The 10,937-nt window shown below is 65.7% G+C and overlaps 4 protein-coding genes across 4 annotated transcripts in view; 2 read left to right on the forward strand and 2 right to left on the reverse strand.

Moving 5' to 3' along the window:
- The first annotated feature begins 564 nt into the window (after nt 1-564).
- On the forward strand, nt 565-4,015 carry AMSG_07520 (uncharacterized protein). Its single transcript, XM_013900551.1, has 2 exons — nt 565-3,034; nt 3,166-4,015. Exons 1-2 carry the CDS (start codon nt 596-598, stop codon nt 3,805-3,807), a joined length of 3,081 nt encoding a protein of 1,026 aa, XP_013756005.1. The 5' UTR covers nt 565-595; the 3' UTR covers nt 3,808-4,015.
- AMSG_07521 (uncharacterized protein) lies at nt 3,884-5,685 on the reverse strand (the record flags this gene model as incomplete). The annotated part of the gene is made up of 2 exons (XM_013900552.1): nt 3,884-5,334; nt 5,514-5,685. The coding sequence occupies 2 exons, from the start codon at nt 5,683-5,685 to the stop codon at nt 3,884-3,886; spliced, it is 1,623 nt and encodes a 540-aa protein (XP_013756006.1).
- Nucleotides 5,686-5,874: 189 nt separating this feature from the next.
- On the forward strand, nt 5,875-9,465 carry AMSG_07522 (uncharacterized protein; the record flags this gene model as incomplete). The annotated part of the gene is made up of 2 exons (XM_013900553.1): nt 5,875-5,945; nt 6,162-9,465. 2 exons carry the CDS (start codon nt 5,875-5,877, stop codon nt 9,463-9,465), a joined length of 3,375 nt encoding a protein of 1,124 aa, XP_013756007.1.
- Nucleotides 9,466-9,508: 43 nt separating this feature from the next.
- Nucleotides 9,509-10,937, reverse strand: part of AMSG_07523 (uncharacterized protein) — a gene marked incomplete at both ends in the record, with an annotated part of 1,627 nt that continues 198 nt past the window's right edge. Inside the window, 2 exons of the mRNA XM_013900554.1 lie at nt 9,509-10,623; nt 10,676-10,805. Of these exons, the coding sequence (XP_013756008.1) occupies nt 9,509-10,623; nt 10,676-10,805 (1,245 nt within the window). The remainder of the gene's footprint in view (nt 10,624-10,675; nt 10,806-10,937) is intronic.

Raw genomic sequence — 10,937 nt, forward strand, 5'->3', positions numbered from 1 at the left:
GATTGCTTCCATCCCTCCACACCTTTTTGTGTCCATCAGCTCGTCGCTGACCTCGCCGCTTGGGAGTCTCCTTTCCATGACCTCATCCACCTCGTCAAACCCAGCGCCACGTCCACATAGCCCGCGATACTTACACCTTCCAACACCATCCGTTCTCGGCAGGCACGGCCAGGCACCGATTCCCTTTCATCGTCAGCTTAAAGCAGCTCATCCATGCAACGAACCGTACGCGTATTGCCATCGATCGTCGAGGTGGCGATTGTCGGAAGCGATTTGCCGACGACGAGGCATAGTCCACGATCCCAACATCTTTCACACTCTCCTTTCCCAGCAATTGTACCTCAGCACCGATCATCCTTCAAAGTCAGCGTAAAATAGCTCATCCATGAATCCTTTGCCATGTGGCCGTCAAGCGCGGTCGGGCGGGGGCGATCCGAGCGTGAGCGTTCGGTCGAGTGAGTCGGCAGCGAGTTGGCGGCGAGTCGGAGGAGTGAGAAGGACAATGGCGCGAGCAAGAAGAAGGACAGGGAAGAGGAAGAGCGTGTGGCGTCTGACACGTCTCAAAGGAGATTGCCAAGCAAAGAAGAATACAGGGATGGAGGGAGAGGAGGTGCTGGTGGCTGTGCCTGGGGTAGCTGCGCTACGACCTGTATTGCTGCCGGCTGTGCGACCTGACCTTCCACCCGGCTTTGACCTGGAGATGTGGACGGGCGGAGCGAGTAAGGCCAAGGCGACGACCGAGGCAGAGACGGAGGTAGAGACGGAGACGGAGACGGAGGTAGAGACGGAGGCAAAGGCAAAGACGGAGACGGAGACCGAGATGGAGACGGAGTCCGAGGCGGATGGCCGGGAGGCAGGAGGACCAAGCTCACAGGCTGATGGGGAAGTCCATGGCGTGGACAGCACCAGCTCGGACCAGCGTGTAGTCGAGCCGGGCGCGGCTGTGGCTCCTGTTGCTTCCGATGGCTGGTCGTCAGAGTCGGATGAAGGTCCCGTCTGCAGGGTGTGTAGGGTTGGGGATGGCGACTTGTTTGCTCCGTGTCAGTGTGCTGGATCCATGCGGTACATTCATCAAGAGTGTCTCGAGCAGTGGCTCAATGTCTCTCACGCAGAGTCGTGCGAGGTATGTGGCCATGCCTTTGCCTTTCAGCCCATCTTTGATGCTGCTGCGCCGCCTACCCTTCCGTGGTCGGCCGTCATGGCTGGCCTTGTGGCTCGCAGCATGGGTGCAGCGTCCAACGCGGCACGCATTGGTGCCGTGGTCCTGGCCTGGTTTGTGGTTGTACCGCTTGTCGTCGCTCGAAGCATCCTGGTCCAGATCGGTGCCATGCCGTGGTCGAGTCTGTTCTCGCTGCGGCCGCCGATCGACGGCCTGCCGACATTGATGACCGAGGCTATGCTCGCGCCTCTGCGCGAGATAGACCATGCGCCCGCCGCCTTGCCGCCGCTGGTAGAGTGGGCGGCAGCCGACGTGGCCCAAGGCCGAGACAGCTCGCTGCTTTGGCTGGCGGCATCGACTCTGTCGCAAGCGCTGGTCGGCACTGTCGCCTGTGTCGGCATCTTGGGCATTCTACTCTCGATCGTGGTGGCAACCGAGTATGTTGCGAGTCAAGGCCTTGACTACGCCTCGCTGTATGGCCCAAGGGCTGAGGTTGAGGGCGAGGCCGAGGACGAGGGTGAGGTCGAGGCCGAGACTGCGGATGGTGCGGATCCTGGTCCAGCAGCGGGTGCAGAACCAGTAGAGCTCAATGATGGCGTCGATGCTGAAGGTGATGGTGAAGGTGATGGTGGCGGCGACGGCGATGGTCACGCTGCAGCCGCTGACGATGGACGGCTTGTCTGGGGCTTTGGCGGCGCCGAGAACGGTGGTGGGCGCAACGGCCACGATGGTCACGACGGCAACGTGGTGCTGGACGGCCTAGGCCTCGACGCCGACCTCGGTTTTGGCGCCCGAGGCGACGGGGCGCTCGGCGCCCCAGGCGACGCGTTGGACGTTCACCACGACGAGCTCGGCGAGTTCCTGGATGACGACGAGCTCGGGCTGGGCGAGGGCAATCTCGGATTCCGCGAGATTGTGGGCCTCGATGGCGACTGGACCGCGCTCGCGGAGAACGTCTTTACCATTGGCCTGGTGTTTGTGGGGGTGACAGCAGTCGGCCTCTCTGCACCGCTCATTGTGGGCGGCGTGTTCCACGCACAGTTTCCTGCAGCCGGCCCGGCGTCTGTGCGGCGCAAGCTTGTGCTGGGCTACGGCATGCTTGCCGTGGTGGCGAGTGCAATGTGGGCGACGCGGATGCTGCTTGGGCGGCGGGCGCGGATGTTTGACTTGCCGTGTAGCGTGGTGTGGATGAGCTGGCAGTACGTGCGGCTTGTGGTGTGCACCCTCACCGAGCTCGTTGCTTTTCCGTTTGTGACGGGCTGGCTGGTCGATCTTGCCTCGCTCCCGCTGGCGATTGAGGGAACGACTCTATCGTCGCGAAAGGCGTTTGCGCGCGAAGCCCCGATAGCATCGGCGGTGCTGCACTGGTCGTTTGGCATGGGCTACATGATTCTGCTCTCGCTTCTTGTCCAGCGGCTCCGGCGTGTGCTCCGACGCGGAGTCCTGTGGTTCCTCCGTGATCCGGATGATCCCGAGTTCCAGCCCTTTCGCGAGATGTTGGAGATTCCGATGCTTCGGCTTGTCCGGCGGATTCTTCTCTCGGTTGTGCTCTATGTGCTGCATATTGGATGCGTAGTGGGCGTGCCGGTCTACCTTGCGCGGCGCGTGACCAGGGCGCTCGCGCTTCCAGCGACGTCTACGACTGCGCCGCCGATGCAGACTTTGGTTAATGTCCTCCTCCTGCATGCACTGGTCCCCGTCATCTTTGCTCTCGTGCCGCAAGTCCAGACTGGCCTCGACTCGCTGCTGCGTGGATTGTTCCAGATGGCGGCGCGGCCGACCGGACTTGCGTGGTACCTGTTTGACGACGAAGCCGACGGCGAGAATGAGGCCGAGCAAGCGGAGCGGCTGGAGCGCGGCGAGACGCAAAGCCTGGTATTTTTTTGCAGGTCGGATCGCTGCTGGCGCTACTGTGGGCGGCGTGTGTGGCTGTGGCTACGGCTGGGCTCCTCCTTCCGTACCTCATGGGCTACATCATCGCGCTCGGCCTCGGGTTCTCGATGGAGTCTGGCGCACATGCGGTGTACCTCGGCGGCGCAGCGATGCTGCTTGGCGCACGTGGCGTGCAGGAGCTGCCGCGACTCGCTGCTGCGATTTCGTGGCACCGACTGGCCGGCGCTGCCAAGCTGACGGTGCTTGTGGCAGCGTGGTGCGGGTTGGTGGCGCCGCTCACCGGCCTAGTGCTCCAGCACGTGGTCGTCTTCCCGCTGGTGGTAGGCGAGGGACAGACTCCGGTTGTGGCACCGCTGTCCTTCTTTGACCTGGCTGGCGGGCTTTTGGTCTCGACTGGTGCAGCGCGGATTGCGGCGTCTGTCCCTGGGCCGACACCCTGGCTCCCGTTTGGCTGGATTCTGCGCGAGATCGATGAGAGCCTCGGCACGCCGCCACTGGGGCGCGCGCTACGGTACTTAGTCGCCCCTGTCGCCCTGCTCGAGGTGCTCTTCCTGGCGCTGCCTTACGCGGCTGCGCTGGTTGCCGGGCCAGGGTTGAGCGAGAGTATCCTTCTCTACGGCCACGGCTGCGTGGTTGCAGCAGCCGTCGCAAGCTGCGCCGCGCGCTACGGCTGGCAGTGGCTTGTGCAGATGCGCGAGGATCTGCACCGGGAGCGGTTTTTGGTGGGAACGAGGCTGGTCAATGCACAGGAGTGAAGCTGAAAAGCGCGAGGCGAAGGCGGCAGTGTTTGTGCGGGTGCAGAAAAGAGTGTGGTCCAGGTAGGCAAAAGCGTCAGGGGTCCGAGCCGGAGCGAAAGGCAAACGGGTCGGCGTTGGCCTCTGTCTGCGGCTCGTCAAAGAGCGAGACGTCGCGCTTGCCGGCGGCAAGGTTGCGCTGGCGCTTGAGTGCCGACGGGGAGCAGGCATGGAGTTTGGCGACCGGCGACGAGCCCATGCGTTTGCGGCGGCCGCGGCGCGAGTAGGTGCGCGCAGTGACGACCGCCGGGTTTGGCGGAGCGCGATTCTGTCGCTGCTCCTGGGCCCGTCGCTGCCAGACCGGGATGTCGTTTGCGCGCGACGGCTGCTGCGGTGGCTGCGATGACTTGCTCGACAGCGGTGGCGATGGCGAGAGCGAGAGTGAGAGCGAGGCCCGGATGGAAGGGTCTCGATGCGGCCTGGTTGCGAGCTGGGGCTCAGGCTCGGGCTTGGGCTCTGGTGCCGGCTTGAGCGGCGGGTTTGAGGCTGAATCATGCCCCGAGTCGTGTGCCGAGGCGGGGGCCGAGGCCGAGCCGCTGCTGCTGTCGCAGGGCGCGGCGTACGATGGGCTGACTCGCGTGGCCACCGGCTTGCCCTTGCGATTGTGCCTGTGCTTGTGCTTGTGCTTGTGCTTGCGCTTGTGTCTTGGACGTGGTGGGACGAGCGCGGCGGTGGCGAGATGCTGGGTGCGGGTGGGCGAGACGTGGAGAAGCGAAGCGGCGCGAGCATGCTCGCGCTCGCGGAGCTCGGCGCGCTCGCGCTCTGCGGCAAGCTGGGCGAGCTGGAGCTTGTTCTTCTCGCGCAGAAGCTCGTTTTCGCTGCGGGCGTGGCCGAGCTGGAGCTTGGTCTCGGCAAGCGAGGCGCGAAGGGCGGCGATGTCGTCTGCGGCGGCCTTGGCCCGGGCGTCTGCGCGGTCTGCGGCGGCGGATGCGGTCTGCAGCTTGTGGGTGAGCGAGCCGACGCGCGCGTCGGCGGCAGCAGTCTTTGCGGCAGCGGAGCGAGCAGCAACTTTGAGCGAGGTGATTTCGGCGACGAGAGCCTCGATCTGCAGCTCTTGGTCGGTGTTGTCGGTCTCAAGATCGCGAAGCTGGACCAAGACCTCGTTCTTGAACTTGCCGGCGCGCCCCACTGCCTGCTCAAGCGCACCGATCTTGGCCTGGTACGCGTCCATCTGGAGGAGCAGCGCCGAGAGGCGGCGGTCCTGGGTCTCACTCTGAGTCGAGACCTCTTCCAGCTGGGCAACAATCGACCGGTACGAGAGACTTAGCTCGGCGTGCGCGTCCTTGGCCTCGCGCGCCTCGGTTTCTAGCTCCTTGAACTTGCGCCGCCAGTTGTCCATCCGCATCCGCTGCTCGCGTGCCTCGGCCTGCATGTGCGCAGCGGCTGAGAGAAGCTCAGCTGAGAGCGCGCCGCCAACACCGTGACCCGTTACGCCGCTCCGCAGCTTGCGCAGCGGCTCGGCCTCGGCGAGGTGGTCGTTGCTGGGACCTGCGTCGAGAGGGCGCGCACGACGTCGCGTCGCGGCGAAAAATGGGTTGATCAACCGCGCGATCAACCGCGTAGCGGAAAAAGGTCGTAGAGTCCAAGCGGCGCGGCTCTGTGGTGAGTGCGAAGGGGGGAGGGGGCATGGGCATGGACAAGGCAGGACCAGGTACAAGGAAGCTTACCAGCGCGGTGCGGATGCGGCCCTGTGATGCGCAGATGGTGGGTGCCGAGCCTCCGCGGCGGCGGCTGGGGGTACGGGTCCATCGATGCTGGCCCAGCGAGGAGAAGCTGGTTCTGGGAGGCACGATGCGATCGCGGAACGCTGTCATGGCGCTCGCGGTCATGCCCACGCATTGCGCGCTCGTGGTGCTGGCTTGCATGTGGCCGGTAGCCATCCATCCGTCCGTGTGAAGCCTGCTGGCCTTCTCCGGCCTCGTTGGCCCACATCCCGCGGAAGTACTCCATGCCCTGCGCTGGCGACAAGCGTGTAGCCCAGTGTACAGGCTTGGACGATCTGATCCAGCGGCCGCCTGCATTCATTGAATGATTGCCAATCGGGTCCAGTCTGTTCCAACCTGCGGCGTGACGGCGTACCTGTCGCTGATGAGCGCGCTGTGGCCACGGCCGGGCCGGGTTGTGGCGCGAGCTCCTGACATGACCTTGAGCAGCGGCATCGCGAGCGGACCACACCTTGGCTGGCTCCACGAACCGTGCTTCAACCCCAGCCACGCTCCATGGCTTCGTGGCGGGTCGTCGCGAGCGTGCTACGAGTGCTGCCTGGAGGCGGTGGTGGCGGCGCTGGGTCCAGGAAAAGGTCGTGGCGATCAAAGCCGCGCCGATCGCGATCTCGCCACTGCGCGGCAGGACGAAGCAGACTTGTCTGTGGCTGGGCATGGGCTGAGCTGGCTATGCGCAGAAGGCCTCTCGGCCGTGTGCGAGGCGGCAAGCAATGGACGACAGCCTGGGCTGGAGTTGGCACTCGTGGACGCGACTGCGGGCGCTCTGGTCGCCGGGCTGAGCACGCAGGGCCTGGCGGTGGCGGCTGCGCGTACGTTGGCCCCAGGCGGTGCTGGCTGGCTCGACGCGGTTGTGACCCAGGTGGCTGACGGTTGGGCAGATGCTGGCGTGCTGGCGGCTGCAAGTGCACTGTGGGTCCTCGGCCGTGGGTTGCGGTTGTGGGCGCCTGTCGCGCGCGGGCTGGAGCTTGCGGCCGGCGGCGGGATCGGGTTTGGTGCACTGGCCGCAGCATGGGCTCACGGCGAGCTCGACGCCGGGCTCGATGCGGTGCTCGACAGCGTGCTGGGAGAAGAAGCCGAGTTGGGCAAATGCGGCGATGGATGCGCCTGGCTCCACGAGGTCCTGCTAGAGCTGCTGGTTCCGCTTGCAGTGGTTGATTGCACGCCCGGCAATCGGGCGAGGGCAAGCAAGTGCCTAGCGCGGATGCTCGAGGCGAGCCGCCGGCTGGTACCGGCAGGATGCAGTGGTGCGGGCCAGGAGCTTGTTGGCGCGGTGTGCGCAACCGTGTCGGCTGGTGACTGGGGCCGCGGGGTGGAGCGTGCGGCGACGGCATGGATGGAGGCGTGGATTGAGGCGGCGCTCTCGCGAGAGGATGCCGGCAGAGCTGGGCCTAGATATGTGGGCTTTGTGGACGCGCTTGCGGACGAGGTCTTTGACGCGCAAAGCCTCGTTTCGGGACTTGTTGCCCAACGGCGCGGCGCGCCAGCGGTGGCGGCGACGATGCTGACCCGGCTCGTAGCGAGCCGCGCGGTGGTGTCTCAGGTCCCGCAGCTGCTGCATGCGTGCATGTCAGTGGTGTCGTCGCGTGTCAGTCGCGGGTTGCGTCTCGACGACGATGCGGTGCAAGCTGTGCTTGGGCTTGTGGAAGAAATGGCGGCGCAGCTCGGAGAAGTGGTGAGCACGGCGGTGTGCGAAAGGAGTGGGCGTGTGGTGGCTGCTCTCGTTGATGGGCTTTCTGCGCTTGCCCACGAGTCACGCGACGGCCTGCTTGCGGCACTGGGCTTGTGGCAAAGCATAGCGAAGTGCGCCGGTGAAGCGCTGATTGAGGTGGGCGCGGAGCTTGTTCTCAGCTGGGCGCATCTCATCGAGGCGCTCGTGCGGCTGAAGATTGACGTCCAAGTTGTGGCGGAGCTGGTGGCACTTGCTGCCGCCGCCGCATTGAGCTCGGCGTCGAGCTCTCTTGCTGTCGGCCGGCTTCTGAATGATCTTGTTCTCCCAGCCCTGGTTGTTAGGCCGGTGATCGAGCTTGTGCTCGAGTCGCTTGCGCCGAGCACGGTGGCCGAGTTTGTGCATGGACTGGCGACGATTGTGGTGCAGGCATCGGCCAGCGGCGACGGCGCCCGCGGCTGTGTACTTGTGCTGGCTGCCAATTCTTCGGTTGAGACCGGGGGCGCGGTAGTCACCAAGCTCCGCGACGTGGTGGGTGCACTGCCTGTCGGCGCGGCACATCTTCTAGAGCCGCTTGAGTGCAGCGGATGCCTGGCGGGTGTGTCGTGCGCAGGCACGCGGCTCGGACCGCGGTTGCAGGCTGTGCTTGGCCTCTTGCTCCGGGCACCGGGCTGGGCGCTGCCGTGCGCGACGCACCCCACGGTCGAGCTCAGCAGCGAGTGCGTGGTGTGGCTGGCGAGAATGATCCAGGTTTTGCGCGACGAGCTGTGTGCATGCCTCGGGTCGGCGGCGGCGCTGGCACGGCTGGTGGGCACGCTCCGGCATCCGCCGTGGGTCATCGCGGCGAGCAGCAAAGCGGGCGGGCTTGTGGCGCGGCTGGCGCTGGTCCTTGCGGCGGATCCATGTGCTGCAGACGAGTTTGTGCCGAGCCCACCAGAGCTTCGGGTCTTGATGCGGGCGGGCGAGGTCGAGAGTGTGGCACGAGTTGTCAACGTGCTTAGTCAGTGCGAGGCCGGCCGGCCGGCACTGGTGTGGTTGCTGGCGTGCGACGCCGTGTTTCGGCTGGCCGTCGATGTGGCGGCGCGGGTGGCGAGGCGGACGCGGCAGGAGATGGCGGCGACTGCGATGTGGCTCCTGAAGACCAAGGGCAATCCAGCAGGTGTGCTCGTGGCGGTCGAGGTTGCAGAGGCAAGCGTGAGCGGAACCGTGGACATGATCCGCGAGGTTTTTGAGGCGGCACCGGCGCGGAGCGCGGCGTCGCTTGTGGTGCCGCTGGTTTGGCACGCCGGACTCTTTGACGCCTACGATGGCGCGAGCTCGACCGGGCTCAGCGTCTCGCGTGCGATGCTTGATGCGTGCTTTAGGGCAGCGGTGTGCGGCGAGGAGCTGTTTACCGAGCAGGGTGTGTGGGAATCGGTGTTGGCTGTGGCCCGGGCTGCGTCGCAGGCGTGTAGCCTACAGCGCAGCAGCTGCATCGGCGGAGCCCTCGAGGTGCTAGCGCGGGCAAAGACACTCTTCAAGCTCGAGGCGCACTTGAGTGGGCGGAGCGAGGGCCGTGCGTGCCGAGTCCTGGACGAGATGTTCTGCTCGTGCGATGTGCGGGCGCAGGTGGCCAGCGTCGGGGCAAGCATCGCGAGCCATGCCGGAGTGATGGCGCAGTACGTGGCAAGCCTGTTTCCGGAGCGAGACACGTTGGGCGAGTTTGAGCTTTGTGTACAGCTTTCGCACGCGGCACGGGAAAGCGGGCTGTGGATGGCGGAGCGGAGCGTGGACGTGCGGCTACTTGCGGTGGCCGAGGGCCTCGCTGATGATGGCGAGGCGGCGTACGTTGCAGTGGCGGCAACATCGCTGATTGTGCCACGGCTTGAGGCTGTAGCCGACGCGGTGGGTCTGGGCGTCAAGGTGGCTGTGCTGGAGGCCGTGGTGCGGTTTGAGGCGGCGGCGACCAACATGCGGCTGTTTGGGGTGCCGGCGATGCTGGCGCGGGTGGCTGCGCGGGGCCGACTCCCTGTCGGGGTCCAGCGGCGGGTAGCTGCGCTGAGCGCGGCGGTGACGGCGTCGGCAAGCGGAATGCGGATGGTGCCGGCGACGAGCGGGAGCGAGGGTTTCGGTGATGCCATCTGCACGCCGCTTGCCGTGGTGGTGGCGAGCCCGTGGCGGTACGAGGCTAGCGAGGCGGGGGAGGCGCTGAGCGAGGAGGCGGCGTCGCCGCGGTTGCTCCAGCAGTAAATCGAGTGATGCGCGTGGAAGACTGGGAGGGACGTGGTCGCGTTTACGGCTCGGGGTTGTCGTCCTGGAGGGAGCGGAGGATAGAGCCAAAGATGGCGCGGCGCTTCTGGTGCGAAGTGATGGAGTCCTGTGTGAGGGCAACGAGGGCGTGCTGCAGGTCGACTTCACGGCGGGCGTGGAAGCGGGTGAGCTCGGCCTGGAGGCCGGCGGTGATCTCGTCAAAGGCCATCTGGTACTCGCGGGCCTTGTCGTCGAGGGCGTCGATCTTGGACTCGAGCTTTGCGACGGCAGACTCCTTGCCAGGCTTTTCGCGGGCCTTGTCGAGAGCGGCGCGCTTTGCGTCGCCCGCGGCGACAGTGTCCTGCCACTTGATGTATGCCTCGGCGCGGGCGACGAGGGCAGCGCGAGCGAGGTATGAGCCGCGAACGTACTCACCGAGGGTGGCGCCAAAGGTCTCAAAGACGGAAGTGGAGAGCTCGCGGTCGATGAGCGAGACGCGGTACATGCCGTCGCCGGTGGCGGTGATCCACTGGGCGAGCGGCGGCTGCGAGAGCTCGGCGAGGCCGGTAGCTTCGTCGGAGAAGCCGTCGAGGACGTCGGCAATGTCGACAAAGACGCGAGCCTGGGCCTTGAGGCCGGAAGCGGTGGCCTTGAGGCCTGCGGAGAGGTGGTCGAGCTGGTCCTGAGCCATGGAGAACTCGTCGTTCTCCTGCAGGTTGGCGGCGTGGAGGCGGGCCATGGAGAACGAGGTCACCTTGGAGAAGATGTCGCGGGCGAGGTTCTTGGAGCTCGGCAGCGGGGTTTCGGACTCGAGGAACTCGATGGTGACCGAGGAGCGGGCCAGGCGCGGGTGAGCAGCAATGGTCCTCAGGAACTTCTGCAGGCCGCGGCGGCGGTACTGAAGGAAGAAGGCGTCAAACTTGTTGTACTCGCGCTTCTCGGGCAGCGGCGGGATGATGACGCCCGGGTAGCGATCGAGGAGCTCGGACTGAAGCCAGAGGAAGTCACGGTAGCGGCGGACGACGGTGAACGAGGTGCCTGCAAACACATCCTCGGTCGTCTTGGTCGAGACGGCATAGGTGGTGAAGGCGCCAGCGCCCTTGGCACCCTTCTCCTTCGACTTGGCCACCTGGACCTCGATCTCTACATCGGGCACCTCTCCATCGACCACTCCCCGCGAGTAGGTCCTTGCTCTCCGTGGCGGGGAGACCGACCTCGAGTACGACCGCGAGCGCGAGGGCGAGCGTGACCGTGACCGTGACCGAGACCGAGACCGAGACAACGAGCACGAGCGCGAGAGCGATGGTGACCGCGACCGCGAGCGAGACGGAGTTGGAGACCTAGGCCGAGAGCGGGGAGGAGATGGAGAACGTGACCGGGAGTCACCTCCAGGCGAGATCGACCGGGACCGCGAGTAGCTCTATGTGTGAAGGTGGTGAGTGGCAGTGGTGGTGACGGTGCAGGGGCGGGGG

Source organism: Thecamonas trahens, assembly GCF_000142905.1.
Source record: "Thecamonas trahens ATCC 50062 unplaced genomic scaffold supercont1.36, whole genome shotgun sequence".
In the NCBI taxonomy this organism is placed as follows: Eukaryota; order Apusomonadida; family Apusomonadidae; genus Thecamonas; species Thecamonas trahens.

Excerpts from the sequence above, each read along its gene's own strand:
- AMSG_07520 (XM_013900551.1), top strand. The coding sequence starts at position 596 with ATGGAGGGAGAGGAGGTGCTGGTGGCTGTGCCTGGGGTAGCTGCGCTA. Across the intron at positions 3,035-3,165 it reads GCGGCGAGACGCAAAGCCTG|TCTGGCGCACATGCGGTGTA; the intron begins GTATTTTTTTGC and ends TTCTCGATGGAG.